The sequence below is a fragment of the Pholis gunnellus genome, assembly GCF_910591455.1.
Source record: "Pholis gunnellus genome assembly, chromosome: 6".
NCBI classification, from domain to species: domain Eukaryota; kingdom Metazoa; phylum Chordata; class Actinopteri; order Perciformes; family Pholidae; genus Pholis; species Pholis gunnellus.
Genome location: NC_136532.1, coordinates 4,301,773 through 4,320,445, shown reverse-complemented (window position 1 = coordinate 4,320,445; position 18,673 = coordinate 4,301,773). Strand labels below are relative to the sequence as shown.

At 43.5% G+C, this 18,673-nt stretch overlaps 1 protein-coding gene across 2 annotated transcripts; it reads right to left on the bottom strand.

Annotated features, from left to right (window-relative positions):
* Nucleotides 1-817: 817 nt before the first annotated feature.
* Nucleotides 818-9,290, bottom strand: abcb9 (ATP-binding cassette, sub-family B (MDR/TAP), member 9). 2 transcript variants are annotated; one of them, XM_079161514.1, is made up of 13 exons: nt 9,067-9,290; nt 8,570-8,973; nt 7,715-8,397; nt 6,724-6,838; nt 5,776-5,906; nt 5,437-5,642; nt 5,152-5,349; nt 4,906-5,034; nt 4,628-4,816; nt 3,002-3,175; nt 2,610-2,769; nt 1,799-1,935; nt 818-1,717 (listed from the first exon to the last, which is right to left on the bottom strand). In XM_079161514.1, exons 3-13 carry the CDS (start codon nt 8,394-8,396, stop codon nt 1,400-1,402), a joined length of 2,439 nt encoding a protein of 812 aa, XP_079017640.1. In that variant the 5' UTR covers nt 8,397; nt 8,570-8,973; nt 9,067-9,290; the 3' UTR covers nt 818-1,399. The 2 variants fall into 2 exon arrangements, with proteins under 2 accessions (XP_079017640.1, XP_079017639.1); XM_079161513.1 differs by having other exon boundaries at nt 8,570-9,290.
* Between the last annotated feature and the right edge of the window lie 9,383 nt (nt 9,291-18,673).

Sequence of the window (18,673 nt, the reverse complement as noted above, 5' to 3'; positions counted from 1 at the left end):
GCTATAGCTTTTTGGCTTGACAGTTAAAAACTGCCTCAATAGCACCCCCTACAAATATTCAAAAATGCAGCCCCAGCGCTACGTTTGACCTACATGTATGAAATTTGGTAGGCACATGTATCACATTGAGACTTAACAAAATGTCTCTTGGGACCATGCTCTAAAACTAACAAGAAGTTAGCCATTTTGATTTTTGTGTGAATTTTCCCTTGATTTCTAGTCGCTTAACAAACTCCTCCTCTGGACTTTGTGAGATCCCTTTCAAATTTGGTCATTACAATCTAATGACCTTTGCTATTAAAAGTTACTCAAAGCTTTAAGTTTGATGGAATGGCGTAGCGGCCGTTTCATGTGATTCGCCATTAAACAACAAGATGATGTAACTCCACTAGACTTGCTCAAATCCATCCCAAACTTGCTGTACTTGATAACAGTCATGGCCTGAGGATGTCTACAAGCCGATTTTTACTCATAGTCATAGCGCTACCGACTGGCAACAGGAAGTCAGCGATATGTGACAAACGACATCCGATTTATATGACATTTACATGATGTGGTTTGCACTTGATATAGAGCAACATAATGCATGTTTGCGCATGTTCTCTAGCGCCACATAGTGGATACAGGAACTAGTGGAATATGTGCACTACATGATTTCCAAAATCACACACTCCACGCATTAAAAATACATCTAACTTTTGGGTGCGCTGTCTGATGGTCGCAGATATTTATGGCCGCGTCTGCCGGCGTCCCGCCAGTACCCTCGACGTGCGGGAGGATGGGATGGGGATTTTGTTTCCATAAAGGCCAACATGCAGTTTATTTACATATAGTTTATATTTAGTGATTTATACAATTTCATTATTTATCTCTGGAGTCATTGATTTATCCCCATGACAGACAATCATATATCTCTGTAGTAAATTCTATTCAACAGACAAAGGCACCCGTCTTTTCTTTGTAGTCATTACAGCACAACACATTTCCACACGTGCCACTGTGAAATCCTTATAAAAGTAAAAAAATCCTGATGAAGACTTAAGTAAAACAATAATTTATCCGTCTGGATTGTAGTGACGATTTAAAAGAATTAACACAACCCTCTACGGTATATTAACTGCAACATTTTTCCTATAATTGAAGCTGATGTATCAGTTAGTGATAGTGGACATTCATGTATTTCCAGTGGCAATGCCAACCCTCTGTGATGGGTTATCATACATTCAAATATATTTTGAATGTTTTTAGTGTTCTGTAGTGTAAATTTAGTCTGATGACCAACGGTACATATGGAATTCATACACATAAATCCCGGAGTGTCCAAAAAAAAAAGAAATTCTATTAAACCCTCAAAAACATCCAGCAGTCCATTCCCATTCCCACACACTGCAGTTCAATCTCAGTAGTGCACAATGCACTCCGGCTCGCTGCTGCTGCTGCTGCTTTGTCTCCTCCGCTGTCGTCCGCCGCCAGACATCCGGTTGACTCCTTCGGTCGGGTTGAGGACCTCCTCCCCCGTCTCGATGCCCAGAACCTGCCTCTGCACCAGCTTGCAGTAGAGCCCCCCGCCGGCCATCAGCTGAGCGTGAGACCCCTGCTCGGCCACACGGCCCCTGTCGATCACGACGATGTTGTCCGCCCTCTCCACCGTGCTGAGCCGGTGGGCGATCACCAGCACCGTGTGCTCCCGCATGATGTCGTTCAGAGCCGTCTGGACCTGCGGCAGAGAGACGCCAGCGGTCAAACAAAGTGCTCCCTTAGACAGCTCAAAGTTCACCAGCGCAGCCTCTTTACTTACGGTGTGTTCGCTCTCCGCATCCAGGGCGCTGGTCGCCTCGTCCAGGATGAGAACCCGAGGGTTGCGGATGAGAGCTCTCGCGATGGCCACCCGTTGTTTCTGCCCCCCGGACAACTGGGTGCCTTTCTCACCAACACCTGGGGAACGACATGGGCACTTCCTTTTTGTTAATAAAACAATAACATGTATGTAGGTACCCATAGTGCTTTTCAATACTAAATAATATTTGAGATGTTATCGGGGACAAGATCCCGCTGAGCCTAAAAGTGAAGGAGACCAGTGCAGGGAGGCTATTATGAGGGCGATAGTTAAAATTCTAATCCTAAAATACTATTTGACTCAGGTAAGTATTGCCAGCAGTGTGCGAGATTCGGGCCCTTCTCGACGCTTGAGACCCCTGAAAGCATCAACAGCAACATTTTGAGGGGGTCTCTGGGAAAAACGCTTACTATATCCAGCAGTAGTTGTTAACCATCGTTAATATACATTTCTGTTCCAACCACATCTACCGCCATCAAAACAGGAAGTCAGTAGAGAAGTAGTAAAGTTGCTTGATTTGATTGGCCGCCTCGGTCATTTGTGACATTGACGAGCGGTGCTGAAATGTTGAGAATATTTTAACTTTTATGCGCGTCTAAAAACGCCAGAAAAAGGTGCTGCGCGAAGCAAGAGAGCAGCGCACGCTAGGTGCTCCATACCGTAGGAAAACAATGGTTTAGCGGGCGACGTTTCTAGCCTTTTTTGTTGAGGAAAAATATGAATCAGCCCCTCTTTATCAACAATACTGCCGATTGTCTCCTATAATGATGACCTGTCTTGTAGCCTGTAGGCAGGGCCTCGATAAAATCGTGAGCATTAGCCTTGGTGGCAGCCTGCACAACATCATCCATGGGGATGTCAGTCAGGCCGTAGGTGATGTTCTCCTCCACCGTCCGGGCAAACAGCACAGGTTCTTGGCCCACAAGGCCTATCTGCAGAAACAGAGAAACAAACAGATGGTTTATGTGTGAAAGACACTTAAAATAGCTCCCGACTAAAGTTAGAAATCCCTAGAAAACCCTGACTTACATTAAGCTAAGTTGAAAAGTACTGAGGGACAGACTAACGCATTATTAGTTGTGGTCTTTTCATTCGTTTGATCCGTTGACAATACGTCTCATCATTAACAGGGACATGTATCAATCACACTGGCTATAGACTGACCTTGGAATGGAGGTAGTCGTGGCGGAAGGCGTGAACGGGCTTTCCGTCTAGCAGCACCTGGCCCTTCTGGGGAAGGTAGAAGTTTTCCAGCAGACTCACACAGGAGCTCTTCCCGCTGCCTGAAGGTCCCACGAGGGCGGTGACCTCCCCGGGCCTCAGCGTGAAGGACACCCCCTGCAAAACACATCCATTCAGGAAGTGGTGGGTTTTTCTAAACTTGAGAATAGAAAGTTGATAAGCAGTATCTAAAAAAAAAGAAAGGAAGTGGGGTGGGTGTGGTGCTTGGTTCAAGGCCATAGGACAACTGATATTTTTGGTGTAATTGAATGCTGACATTGTTTGCATATAGAGTGATTTTATTATCTTCAAATTTAAATGTTATCTCATATATTATTCAAATATAGTAATACAATTAAAAGATTCCTCCACAACTGCATTCCTGACATGGTACAAAACCTTGTATAGTAACTTTAAGATAAAAAATACTTAAAAAAGGGACAGAATCAAAAATACATATTTTTCCTCACACCTGTAGTGCTATTTATTAATCTAGATTGTTTAAGTGTGAGTCGTCTAGTTATTTGGACATATCGGTCTGCCTTCTCTCCAATATAATGGGAGTATATGGCACTCTGCTTGTGCTGAAAGTGGCACAAAAAAAAAAAAAATACATTTGAAAAACAGCAACGTCTCTCTCCAGAGATCATGACCCGGTTACTCAAGATGATCCACAAGACCCTGATGTGGGCAGTTTCATGTCGGGACTATTTTCTTTCTACCAAACTACACCCGCCAATCTTACCACTTAGCAGACGGAAGCTAATTGATGCTGCAAGCTTGCCTAGCACCACTGAACAAGCTAACGTCAAGCCAAAGAGGACACCTATTATGTTCACATCCTGCGCTGTCACCAAGCTGGACTATGAAGCAATTTTCAGGAGAAAAAAGCCAAACGGTGGAATCAAAACTCCCGGGTCTGTCACATGATTCCATTGGGTTGATATTTTTTTAGGGTAAATTAACTTCCCAATATGAATCAGAATCATTAGGTCCTAAAAGTTGTAAAATGCACCAATTGCCAAGTTATTCTCCTTCCTCCGTTCATGTGTATGAGGCTGGACCGGGAGGCAGCGCTTAAATGAAACGCCAGTGCGCCTGCTCGCAACAAGGTCTAATGATTATCTTGAGTAACCGGGTCATTATTTCTGGAACGAGTCGTTGCTGTTAAGTTTTTAAAATGTTGAGGTTTTTTTTGTCGCTTTGAGCCCCACAAACCAAGTGCCTTATAATCCCAATATATTGGAGAGAAGCCGATATCTCCAGAGCGAGGCAACTTACAACAAAACTATCTAAATTGATAAATTGCACTAAAGGTAAGAGAACAAATGTGTATTTTTGATTAATTTGGGGTGGACTGACCTCTAATGCAGATTTGAAATAAATGGCTCGCACTTATTTGGCAAACACACGTGACATAACAGTCTAACCCTGGTATCGTCTAATACTGATCTGCGTGAATTAGAAACACTTGACCCCGCCTGGAGCCAAAGCGATCAGTTTTGAATAGTGTGAAGAGTTATACAGAGTTTATCAACGCGCGGCGGCACACGATCCCTCGGAACGCACCTTGAGAATATCAATGTCGGGACGTGTCGGGTAGGCAAACGTGATGTCTTTAAATTCAACCACACCAGCGCACGTGTCTGGAGCCTCTGTGCCCTCTGCCAGGTGTTTGGGTTTCCTGTCCAGGTACTCGAAAACTTTCTCGGCAGCCCCAACTCCCTGCATGAGGCCAGTGTACACTGATGCAATGTCCTGGGAGATGAAACCGCACATACCTTCAGTTAGAGGGCATTTGTGGCTTCAGACCCGCGTGAAAGCAATGAATAAAACGGATGAAATACCTCCAGACATTCCCCCATTTCGAGCATGTAGATGAAAAAAGATATCAAGGCACCGCCAGTCATCTGACCGGTTACTACAAGATGGCCGCCGTAGTAGAGGATAGCAATCTCTAAAGCAAGCTCAGAGATCTGAAAAACAAAAACACAAGCCCACACTGTGACACGCAGGTATGAGTGAATCACTGGTATTTGTACAGATTTGGAGCTCTTCGTCTTCGTCCGAAGTGGCCGACCGCCGATACCTACCGAACTGGACCACACGTAGCCAGCGTAGGCCAGGGCTTGTTTTTTGTTGAGCTGGAACACGGCCAACAGCTTGCCGTAGTAGGAGTTGGCCTCCTCGCCCTCGTTGGCAAAGCTCCGCACCGTCCTCATGGCCGATATGGTCTCCTCCGCCACCTTATTGGCCTCCGCGAGGACTGTTTGCACCTCTTTTGTCAATTTCTGAAAAAAAAAAAGAAGTCACAAATACAACTTTGAATTTGATTTGATCTGCCAATGAAACGCAAACGTAAAAAAAATCTCCTTCACCTTGTAGTAGTCGCCATAAAATTTGGAGACGAGGCTGAGGAAAGGGAAGCCCATGACGGCCACCAGCGTGAGCTTCCAGGAAATCCCGAACATGAAGATGGAGAAGCCGGCGCCCTTGACCACGCTCCGCAGGAAGACGTTGATATTCACGGAGATGAGATCGCTCACCTGGGTGGTGTCGGCCGACAGGCGTGAAATGATGTCACCTGCAGGATGATGCGGGCAGGTAACAATATTAAAAGAGCAGCCCTTTTGTCGGAGAAGCCCCGCCCCCCTGCGGCATACAGGGGGAGAAATCAATAATACAAGAGGGATGGATGTATAGTGTTCCTATATTACCTGTATGGTTTTCATCAAAAAATGCAATTTCCTGCCTCATCAGAGTTCTAAAGAGATGGTTCCTGAGCCGGAGGTTTAACTTGCCGAACAGCAGGGTGAAGACTCCTCCGCGTACCCCCATCGCGAGAGAACTGAGGAGAGAGTGAAGGTGTCGTAAGGCATCCCAGTCTGGTTTGGCATAAGGGACGTCGCGACTATCAATCTAGTGGAGCTGCTTTTCCACATGTCATGATATATCATCAAGCTCTCCATCATGACCCCCCCCCCCCTCCTCTGTGTGCTGCCCAACGATGGCAAAATGCCAAAGCAATTATAAATTCTGTTACGATAAAGAAAACGGTAGAATCCTAGTTTGCGATACTTTGGTGTAAACAAATACCCGTGTCACCTTTTGTTGATCTGTAAGTGTCTCTCTAAGGCAACTTGTTTTAGTTTGAAAATGCACACAATGCTCAACATCAAAAGTCAGGCTGTTCTGATATCAGGTTTTCACTACACGATTATTGCGATATCTAAAGCAAATGTGCAAAAAATATCATATTACAAAGCTATGAGTCAAATTAATTAGATTAAAAATAAAAGTGTAGGGAGGTGGACAAAGTCTGTAACTGTATGTATAAAATTATTTAAAGGGCCAGCGTGTTGGAGTTGGCACCATCTAGCGGCGAGGTTGCAGATTGCAACCAAACAGAAACTTCTCTCATGTGCCATGCGCAGAGGAGAACTACGGTGGCAGACACAAAAAACGCCTTTGTTTTGTCTGTTCTGGGCTTCAGTAGGACATGGTGGTGCAACATGGAGGACTCTACGAAGAGGACTCGCTCGATTCTAATTTCCAGGCAATTAATCACCAAAGTAAACATTATTATATTTCTCGCAACAGATCCCCCCCCCACACACACACAAAATGCTGCACACTGGGTCTTTAAACAACCTTTGGATACTCACCTGGCTAAGGCCAGCACTGCCAGTATGATCACAGGCTTCGCGAAGTACTCCATGCTCTGGTGAACCACGATGCTGTCTATTGCTTCCCCATAGTAGTACGGTATGAAGGCCTCACCTGCAGGTAATGTAATGGAAGGGAGGAAGGGAGGAAGGGAGGAAGGGAGGGACGGAGGGACGGACGGACGGACAGACAGACAGACAGACAGACAGACAGACAGACAGACAGACAGACAGACAGACAGACAGACAGACAGACAGACAGACAGACAGACAGACAGACAGACAGACAGACAGACAGACAGACAGACACGTTTTTGGGTCTTTGTGGAACTGACTAATTGTACGTGGAATGAGCTTTCCTACGGGTCATCAATTATTAAGATGCTTCAGGACAACTTAGACAATCATAACCTCTGATGTTCAATACAATTATGTTAAACGTCAGGCTGAAACAACAAGTCACTTAATCAATTACTGAATTGACAAAAAAATGATTTGTCAACCATTTTGTTTTTGGGGTCCTTTTATGTGATAACAAATTATATATATATATATATATATATATCTCTTGAGAAGAAAAAAAAAGAAATCTGAAAAAATCCCCCTTGGGATCTAGGAGAATATCCCTTACATTGACATTTATTCTATTTTCTGATATTTCAATATCCAAATGATTAATTGATAAAATAACGAATACTAAAGGTTAAAAAGTAATGAAAGTGAGTTGCAGATATTGTTAAAAGGCTCATAATTGACTCTGTTAGGGAGTCGCATTGAGGGCGAGGTGACATTTTATGGAGCACCGAAATAAGGAGGGGAAAAAAAAAGACAGTTGAATGCTTTCATTTTGACATTGAACTCCTGATGAGAGCAGGAGCTACGTGTTGTGTAATCTGGAGTGAGTAACACAGTCATTACTGTGGGCTCAGTACTCAGCTGTTGAACATCCTGAGATTGGACGGTTTTATGCTACTAAATCAAGGACACTCACACACGGCAGAGATGAGGAGGAAGAGGACGGCTACAGACAGCAGCCTACCATCCTTCCTGCAGTAGGTCAGCAGACGTCCGAGTGTCGCCCCAGAGCTGATCTTCTCCTGGCTTCTCCCCTTCTCCTCTTCCTCCTTCTTCATCTTCCTCTCACAGCCCACCTCCTGCTCCTCCTCACCAGCTACCCCCAGCAGCCTTTCAGTGTCCTTACAGCCCACTCCTCCCCTATCGCTGCTGCTGCCACCGTTGGGACTAAACTGGGACTCCTTGCCCAGCAGTCTCCAGAGCAGCATGACACACAGAGAGGAGGCGCAAGTCCAACATATCAGGCTCAGGGACCAGGGCTGGTGGGTGAGAGGCTCCAGCTCGGTCAGCATCAGCAGCTTGGCCAGAGCGTAGGTGATGAGGATCATTGAGATGAAGATGACGGGGGTGGAGAGTATGGCGACCCTCTGCGGGCCGTCCCGTCTATTCCACGAGACCCCTATGGAGGCTCCCAGCAGGAGGGAGGCTCTGAGCAGCACAGTCCCCCAGAGGTCCAATGCCGACTGGAGAATATGTAAGTTCAGGACCTCTTTTTTGAACACGCCCAAGTGTGATCCATGTGTGTACAGGACCGTGGTGACAATCACGTCCAGCAGGACGTACAGCACGGTGCAGCTCACAGCTACTTTGACGCCCATGCTGATAATCAGGACAGAGTTACACACAAAGTTATCACAGTCCTGGTAACTAGTCCAGGTAATATCAATGAAAAACACTGCCCAAAACGATTCTATTTTATTGTAAAATCCCACGGAAGAAGCTGAAATGACAAAACCAAATAGTAATATTTTGATTATTAATTTACACTTACTTTTATTCTGAAGGGTGCACTTCCGGTCTTTACTGGCTCGTTAAAGGGGGCAAAATCCAAGGTAGTCCTACTATAAGAAGTTAAACGTCACTGATCTGTCAATGATGCACTAGCTTACATCATTAGCTACCTAGCTACGTAGGTAACGTTACAGGGTCACTTCTTCAAGCCCTTACTGTCCAGCCAGGTGTCCGCGTGAACATTCATTCACTATAGTCTCTCTATTCACTACAGATACACAGCAACGTACACGGGGTTCCCCCTAAGATACGGCGTCCACCTGTAGAACTGCGTCAAGGTCTGAGAGAGAGGAACCCACTCAAGTGAAGAAGTGGATACCGGTATCAAAGATCGTCTCTGCTACAAGAGGTTTACGACGTGGCAGCTTTGACAGCCTCGTTTGTCTGTAGCATAGAAGTACATTACAAATATATCCGCATTAGATGTAAATACAAAGTTGCTCGTGGAATCAGGGAATTCAGTGAGTTCATACATACATTTTCAGCCAGCGTCCCGATGTGTTTAAAACTAGACTTGACGTTTCACACGTATCCTATCATTTGGAATTCCGCGTCCGCTCGGCACATTTGTAATTGTAATCTGTGTAAAGTGTTCCCGGACACATTCATACAACTCCCGTAAATTACGAGACGCACTCCAAAGAGGTTTAGATGCATGTCAAACGAGGAAGGAGGATACATCTTGTGTTGTACCTCTCTGATGTGAGTTGTTGCGGAAGTGAACGTGTGTAGCCCCTCCCACCAGATAGTTTAGCGAGTGTTCAAGAGCTGCGGGTCAAGAGCACAAATTATGTTCAAATATCCGCAATAGGGGAGGAAAGTCCGATTCTGTTAAACCCCAGTTAATACAACAAATGTAATGCTGTTATGATATTGGTGTTCAAATGATAGTTTGTCACTATAAACTCATAACAGGGCACTAAAAATAGTACTTTAAGTTCCTGCAGCAGGAGCAATGGAGATTCATAGCGTTAATACTGATTGATTCAATGTGAGATTGGATTACTCAGAAACTACACGGTAAAAGCAAGTCATAGTATTTGTGCAAGTGGTCTAAAATGTAAAGTTAATCAATCACTTATGTAAAAAATGTTTTTTTATCCCTCGTCAAAGTTTTTATGAAAAGGTTTATTTATATTCTCCAAAAGGAACTTTGACATTGGCTAATTCCAAAAGTACACAATGAAAGAAGTTGGTAGTATTTGTGCATGTAGTCTACGTACTAAGTCCAAATACTCAGATCCTTAATCGCAACTAATGGCAGTGAAACCACACGCCATTCCCTTACTTTGAAATCCGGACCGGACCATTTCCTGAAGACATTTCAACATTCAACATTGTGTTTTTCTGATACAAACAGAGCACCGTTTGCAGTGCGGATGTTAAAAATCTGTGAAACAGTTCAAATAAACTGTTTCAGGCAAAAAAAAAACAGTCGAGCAAATCTGCGTCAAGGTTCTGAACCTGAAGGAGTCGAACAGGACTGAGTCCTTTGTCCAGATGTTTCCCAGCTTTTTTTTGGGGGGGGGGGGGGGGGGGGGGGGGGTTGTATGCTCCGTCGGGGCGGAGGGTGAGCTGATTGTTAACTTCTGACTAAGTTAACTTTTTTTCTGTGCCTGGATGAGTAGTTTTATTTATTTGTTTAGACTGAAATGATGATGTGACAGTGATCTGGTGTCTCCCTGCAATGTGTTGGGAACGTAAAGGAGCGTGTTTGGGTAATCAGCATTCAAGAAAACTAAATTATTGACATCAATAGAATTATTAATGTCAGTAAAATTATGAATGATTATTAATAATAACGGGGCACCACCCTGCAGAGATGGGCAAAAGTACATCAAAATGTATTTTGATACAAAATACAAAACACCCCCAAATAAATGTATTACAACAAAATACAAAATACATAATACTGGTGCCAGAAAATGTAACAAAATACATGTATTTTGTATTTAAAATATAGGAAATACTTTTTTCTGAATTTTCCGTTTTCTCACAGAGCATTCAGGTTTGGGTTATAATGTACACAAAGCTCTGGTGAACCCCACAAAAAGGAAGAACAGTCACAGAATGTCAGTGTAACTAAGCAAAGCTATTGAAAGACAACAACTTGATTGATTATGTATATATATATATTTTTATTAATGGGACTTAACAGCCCATAAACGGCTTTGTATCAACAAGAAAATATTCATCACATATGACATCCAAGCTCCCAATCTCCCTCTTCCTATAGCTAGCTACTCGACTGATAAGTTAACTTGCTAAACACTGGCTATGCGCTAGCCTAGACAGCATGCTAGCGTCATTAGCATGTTAGCATCGATCGATAGCTTGATATTATAACCATGTATATACAATATGTGGCCAAACCCAGACATAAGTTAAACATCATGCTAGTTGACATCTGTCACACTCAGATAAAATATTTAACTTGACAGACAATCCGTTGAACTTGAAGATCTGAAGACTGAACTCGTGAACGTTTTTTGATACGTGGAGAAAGTATTTTGAGTATTTTAAATACAATATTACTCCACTCTAAAGTATTTTGTTACAAATTACGTTAGATTTTGTATCGGCCCTATCAAATACAAATTACAAAATACTGAAAAGTAATTGAAATACGTATTTCAAATACAAGTAATAAAAATACTGCCCATCTCTGCGAACAGAGACCAATAACCAATAACCAAACGATAAACTAAGTCTCATAATTAGTATTCACTCACAATGTCAACAGTCTGAGTACTATTACACATTCAGAGTGAAAGTGAAGGTTTAAGTTCAAGCAACAGACCTCATATCAGCTATTATCACAATACATGCACAAAGTAATCACAGACAGCTGCTCCTTAAAGTATAACAGAGTTTATTAAGTTCTAATAATAATGATCTAGAACTAATATCTAAATCTAACAACAAAACTATACATTTATGAGCACGCTATCTAGAATCAACAGACTATGGAAAGGGGGGGGGGGGTGTAGGGGGAGGAGCGAGAGATCAGCTCAAACAACGTATGACTACGTCATAACGTATGACTACGTCATACGTTGTTTGACGTATGACTACGTTGCCATCTTTGTTTGTTTACAAAGATGGCACAAGACTCAAAATGGCGGTAGACACTCGAGGACTTACACTTTATAAATGATCTCATTAATCATCTACAACTCCTCAATAATTGGTTTGTAATATACTTCCTTTACAAATGGGGAATGCATCATTTATAAAGAATGAAAACACAATCATGAAACGCACAATAGACAAGCTTATTAATCAAGAATAAAACATGAATAACTGTTGTTGTGAATTGCATACTAATGAGTGTTAATGTAGGAACAATGCTTTAAAATTATGAATATTAGTCCAGTTGGCTTCAGTGACCACCACATCATCACCATAGATTTGATCATTTCCCCCGGTGAAAGGGTCAAGTCCTACTGGCTCTTCAATAACAAACTCCTGCAAGACACTGTTTGCAATCAATTTCAGTAAACATCCCAGTATGATTTAATGCAAAACAAATTAAGGTATCAAACACGCATTACGACTGCAGTTAACAAGTGGATGCAAAATTGAGCAAAAATGCATACATTTGCCTATTTCAGGTCAGAGTTTTGTGGCTACATATATTTGGGTGTATTGTATGATGTCAGGACAAGACCCGAGTTGTCGCTTTTATTAATTCATACAACAAGAAAAAGAGAATATTTTGTGTCTACTCCCCTCCTCAGAACCTGGTGAGACTTTCACAATAAAAAGTTCCTCGGGAGTCCAACTACTCCTGCGTCCCAATGTTTACGTCGTGTGCAGCCACGCAAACCATTTGGCTACGGAATGTGATGGTGACTCCACGAGTGAGAACATGGTGATTGTCATCAGCTCATTTCAAAAATGTTTCTTCAACCGCACCTGAACGAATTTTGCTTTATTACAGGGAGCACTCTCTTGTACAATCCCACATACATATATATATATATATATATATAAGTTTAAATGAAGTTACGTTATTTCATTATTATTATTATCACATGTCAAGAACTTCACACCGGTTTCTCTCCTTTCTATCCAAACCACTTGAACGTGCTGTCTTTAACCAACTGTCTTCCTATCTCAGCCTCTTGGACCCCCACCAGTCCGGGTTGAAGGTGGGTCACTCGACAGAGACAGCCCTCTTTGCGGTGACAGAGTCGCTCTCTCCTCTGTCCTGATTCTCCTGGACCTGTCTGCGGCGTTTGACACGGTGAACCACCAGATCCTCGTCTCCAACCTGGAGGGGGTGGGCGTCTCAGGACGTCTGCACTCTCCCTGTTTGCATCCTACCTGACACTTACCTGTGAGGGCAGACCAAAATAAACTCAAGACTGAATTGTGCACAGTGCGCACGGCATTGCATGGGGCGCACAGCGGATGTAAAACGGTTACCTGTGAAGACGGAAATTAATATAATGAAGACTGACGGTGCACTGGTGCACGGCAGATATAATACAGCTACATGTATGGGCAGAACACAATCGGATATAAAGGGAATGAAACGGAGAGTGACGGGGCACGGGCCACACGGGGGGCGGCTGTATACAGCCTTCAGAGCCCCTCCCCTCTCTGCTCCCTGTCAAGAGCAAACATGTGATCATGCTGAGGTCTTTCTTAATTAACAAGTGGATGCAAAATGTAGCAAAGATGAATACATTTGCCGAGTTTTGTGGCTACATATATGTGGGTGTATTGTATGATATGAAGTCAGGACAGGACCCGAGTTGTCGCTTTTATTAATTCATACAACAAGAAAAAGATAATATTTTGAATCTACTCCCCTCCTGAGAACCTGGTGAGGTTTTCACATTTAAAGGTTCACTCGGGAGTCGGACTTCCCAATCCTGCGTCCCAATGATCTGCGCATGCGTATTAAGGGTCTACGCTGTGTGCAGTCACGCTAACCATTCGGCTATGGAATGCAAAGGTCACGCGACGTGTGAGAACATGCCAATATCGGTTCAATTACACAGAAGAGATGCCATGTGATGTGTGGAGGACGAAATTGTTTTTAAGTATAAATAAATGCAATAATACATGTATAAATGAATACAGGAATGAATAAATACATGTATAAATACAGGAATAAGTAAGTAAATGTATAAATACAGAAATGAATAAATAAATGCTGAAATAAGTGTTTTTGTCTTTCACATTGTGTCTTTTTCGTGACATACACAGATAGATGTTGATGGGTTTATTAATTCATGCTAATTAGGCTGTTAGTTAAAGATTAGTAAGGCTGCTTGATGCAAATGTTTTGCAGGTCCTTGGAAGAACCTCAAGACAAGTTAAACAGTTACAAAGGGGGTTAAAAGAGACAATGATCTGGACATTGCTAACTGAGAGGAAAGACACAATTCCCCTCCTCTTTACAAGAGCATCTCATTTACAGTGTACACCACAAGTAAGTGACCCCATGGTGCTAAGTTAAAAACACTCCTCTGATCTCACACAAATTACTTTCTCAGAAATGACCCTGATAAAAAATGAAGGATCCATCCATCCATCCATTCCATTTTCCTCCGCTTATCCGGGGTCGGGTCGCGGTGGCAGCAGGCCAAGCAGGCTGACCCAGACTTCCCTCTCGCCCGCAACATTTTCCAGCTCATACTGGGGGATCCCGAGGCGTTCCCAGGCCAGCTGGGAGATATAATCCCTCCAGCGTGTTCTGGGTCTTCCCCGGGGTCTCCTCCCAGTTGGACGTGCCCGGAAAACCTCCAGTGGGAGGCGTCCAGGAGGCATCCTAATCAGATGCCCGAACCACCTCAGCTGACTCCTTTCGATGCGAAGGAGTAGCGGCTCGACTCCAAGTTCCCTCCTGATGTCCGAGCTCCTTACCCTATCTCTAAGGCTGAGCCCGGCCACCCTACGGAGGAAACTCATTTCGGCCGCTTGTACCCGCGACCTTGTCCTTTCGGTCACGACCCAGAGTTCGTGACCATAGGTGAGGGTAGGAACGTAGACCGACCAGTAAATTGAGAGCTTTGCCTTCCGGCTCAGCTCTCTCTTCACCAAGACGGTCCGGTGCAGCGCCTGTTTTACTGCTGCAGCCGCACCGATCCGCCTGTCGATCTCCCGCTCCATCTTACCCTCACTCGTGAACAAGACCCCGAGATACTAAAAATGAAGGATATCTAGACATAATTAAATAAATAGAATCAGGTCAAATGTTTTGTTTTCAAGCAAAGGAGTGACAAAGGTGGATTAAATGTTTGTCCTAAAGATGCAGTTTTTGACATGAGTACCGACACGCACGCACACACACACACACACACACACACACACATTTACAGTGTGTGTGTATATATATATATATATATATATATATATATATATATATATATAATATGAATATATTATACACACTAGAAAAGTGGAAAAAAAGTAGTTTGTGTTTCCAACCTGTGTCCTACCCTAGACCAGGCTACAAGGCCTGTTTATCTAGGTATATATCCCCTCATTATCATTATCAGAGTAGACCTGCCCGGTCGGCCTGCCATGTGGCCCAGGGCCGTCCCTTAGCCTGCTATGTCCATAGCACGTGGCCAGCGGGGCTCATACCCACTTATCAACCCCAAAGACAGCAGATGGACCACCCACTACCAAATATAGCTAAGAAGTCCAGAACTATTTATAGTACCCTAATGTAAAACCCTTCTCACTGAGGGTGCCAGCTTTTTTTTTCTGTCGATTTTCATGTCTGACAAAGTCTCCGGCTCATTTTCACTTCGCAGAGACTTTTTTCACATTTTAAATTGCTTTAATTTTCAAGTTATTGGCTTTAATAATGTGTCTGAGGCTGCCCCTTGGAATTGTGGGTAATTACCAATACCGCTGTGTAACTATGGATGTATTAACAATTGTTATGTTTTGAATGACATGTGGATTCGAACACTCAGCAGTACTCTCCAGAACCAGAGAGAAATTGGATGCAGTACCGTTTCCAGCCACAACACAGTGTCAGTGGAGAGAGTAAAGCACGTTTGTGTTTCAAAAAACCCATCCCATGTGAGAGTAAATCCACTTCAGCGGGACAGATGTCGGGGGATTTGATGGTGATTGTCATCAGCTCATTTAAAAAATGTTTCTTCAACCACACCTGAACGAGTTTTGCTTTATTACAAGGAGCACTCTCTTGTAAAATCCCACATAAATATATTCAGTATATACAAGTTTGAATGAAGTTACGTTATTTCATTACTGTCTATATCCTACGGCAGTTGTGAATGGGGAACATGTTGCTGTTCATTTTCCTACACATAAAGTGCTGTGTATACTTGTAAATGTTATCAGTGGCCTGCAATGTTAACAGAGCTTATGAAAAGGGTCTCTTATTATTCTTACTATTATTTTTATTTCCCTCGCTTGTATAAAATGTGACGGGTTGAAGTGACGTGAGAGGAGTAGGCCTATGGAGCGCGCAGACAGGTGAAGCACTCTGCGTTCAGTGGGCTCAAAGAGTAGGATTTCCAGGCGACTGTACAGCAAAGAGCACAATCCAACTTTGTGGATTATAAATCGGAAACCTCACTGGACTACTGCAAGAAAGAGCCACCATCTAAACGGGCCGTGGTGAGATAGCGTGGCTTCACAGATTACGGAACAGCGGCTTCTCACCACGCTTCCTTCCACCTGTTGATAATATTATGTTTGGCCTCGGGGATTTGGGTTGGGGACACTGGGTATGGGGTATACTTTGTGAATGTTACGCTTGTTTATTGTGTCGGAGTACAAGTGGGAGTCTCACGGCTTTCCTCTTTTGTTCGCTGTAACTTATGCCGACCAGGTCGGACGTGAATGAATTTGATTTGCATTAATATATGGTGCTATATGCAACAAACTGTGTGTTTTCGTTTATAGGATTTAATGTGACATTATAGTGAGGAAACGGGAGAGCCTTTCAGCGTGTTTTCGTAGTTTCAAACATATTAGGCAGTCACATTGCAGTGTCTGTACACACCAGGTATCACATCTGCCCGTTCCCTCAGCTGTAGCGTGCACTTTCCCCCTTAGGTGTTCATAGTAGGGTGAATAGTTCCAGCTGAGCATGCATTACAGTGAGTTTATTATTTGAATGTTAATTCTGTCATAAAACTGATTGAAGCAATGAGTGTGGCGATTTATTCCTATTTTTGAATCGCTCTACATATTTTGGACAAACGTGTTTTAGTTTGATGCTTGTTCCAGCTGACCGTTTGGTCACGATGGAGAGAGAAATGCCATCTGTTAAATAAAATACAAGAAATGATTCAAGAAATGAAAATGATATGGTAGTAATATATAGAATTGCATTACAAGTCAGTGCTTGAAAAGTATTTGCATATATATTTTCAATGAAACTGTAAGAAACATGTGATCATGTAATGAGGTTTGACTCTATAGTTTTTCATGCAACCCTTTAGTTGGACAAAGGCATTTGTCTTAACAAGAGGGCAGAACACAATCGGATATAAAATGAAGACTGATGGCGCACGGGCCAGACGGCGTACGGGGCGCAGGCACATGGGGCGCACGGCGCACGGTGGATATATAACCGGTACCTCTGTGGGCATAACACAATCGGATATAAAGGGAATGAAAGGGAGAGTGACGGGGCACGGGCCACACGGGGGGCGGCTGTATACAGCCTTCAGAGCCCCTCCCCTCTCTGCTCCCTGTCAAGATTAAACATGTGATCATGCTGAGGTCTTTCTTAATTAACAAGTGGATGCAAAATGTAGCAAGGATGCATCAATTTGCCGAGTTTTGTGGCTACATATATTTGGGTGTATTGTATGATATGAAGCCAGGACAGGACCCGAGTTGTCGCTTTTATTAATTCATACAACAAGAAAAAGAGACTATTTTGTGTCTACTCCCCTCCTGAGAACCTGGTGAGGTTTTCACATTTAAAGGTTCACTCGGGAGTCGAACCTCCCAATCCTGCGTCCCAATGATCTGCGCATGCGCATTAAGGGTCTACGCTGTGTGCAGTCACGCTAACCATTCGGCTATGGAATGCAAAGGTCACGCGACATGTGGGAACATGCCAATATCGGTTCAATTACACAGAAGAGATGCCATGTGACGTGTGGAGGACGAAATTGTTTTTAAGTACAAATAAATGCAATAATACATGTATAAATGAATACAGGAATGAATAAATACATGTATAAATACATGAATAAGTAGATAAATACAGAAATGAATAAATAAATGCTGAAATAAGTGTTTTTGTCTTTCACATTGTGTCTTTTTCGTGACATACACAGATAGATGTTGATGGGTTTATTAATTCATGCTAATTAGGCTGTTAGTTAAAGATTAGTAAGGCTGCTTGATGCAAATGTTTTGCAGGTCCTTGGAAGAACCTCAAGACAAGTTAAACAGTTACAAAGGGGGTTAAAAGAGACAATGATCTGGACATTGCTAACTGAGAGGAAAGACACAATTCCCCTCCTCTTTACAAGAGCATCTCATTTACAGTGTACACCACAAGTAAGTGACCCCATGGTGCTAAGTTAAAAACACTCCTCTGATCTCACACAAATCACTTTCTCAGAAATGACCCTGATAAAAAATGAAGGATCCATCCATCCATCCATTCCATTTTCCTCCGCTTATCCGGGGTCGGGTCGCGGTGGCAGCAGGCCAAGCAGGCTGACCCAGACTTCCCTCTCGCCCGCAACATTTTCCAGCTCATACTGGGGGATCCCGAGGCGTTCCCAGGCCAGCTGGGAGATATAATCCCTCCAGCGTGTTCTGGGTCTTCCCCGGGGTCTCCTCCCAGTTGGACGTGCCCGGAAAACCTCCAGTGGGAGGCGTCCAGGAGGCATCCTAATCAGATGCCCGAACCACCTCAGCTGACTCCTTTCGATGCGAAGGAGTAGCGGCTCGACTCCAAGTTCCCTCCTGATGTCCGAGCTCCTTACCCTATCTCTAAGGCTGAGCCCGGCCACCCTACGGAGGAAACTCATTTCGGCCGCTTGTACCCGCGACCTTGTCCTTTCGGTCACGACCCAGAGTTCGTGACCATAGGTGAGGGTAGGAACGTAGACCGACC

Excerpts from the sequence above, each read along its gene's own strand:
- abcb9 (XM_079161513.1), bottom strand. The coding sequence starts at position 8,396 with ATGGGCGTCAAAGTAGCTGTGAGCTGCACCGTGCTGTACGTCCTGCTG. Across the intron at positions 2,770-3,001 it reads ACGACTACCTCCATTCCAAG|ATAGGCCTTGTGGGCCAAGA; the intron begins GTCAGTCTATAG and ends CTGTTTCTGCAG. Across the intron at positions 1,936-2,609 it reads GCCTACAGGCTACAAGACAG|GTGTTGGTGAGAAAGGCACC; the intron begins GTCATCATTATA and ends GTCGTTCCCCAG.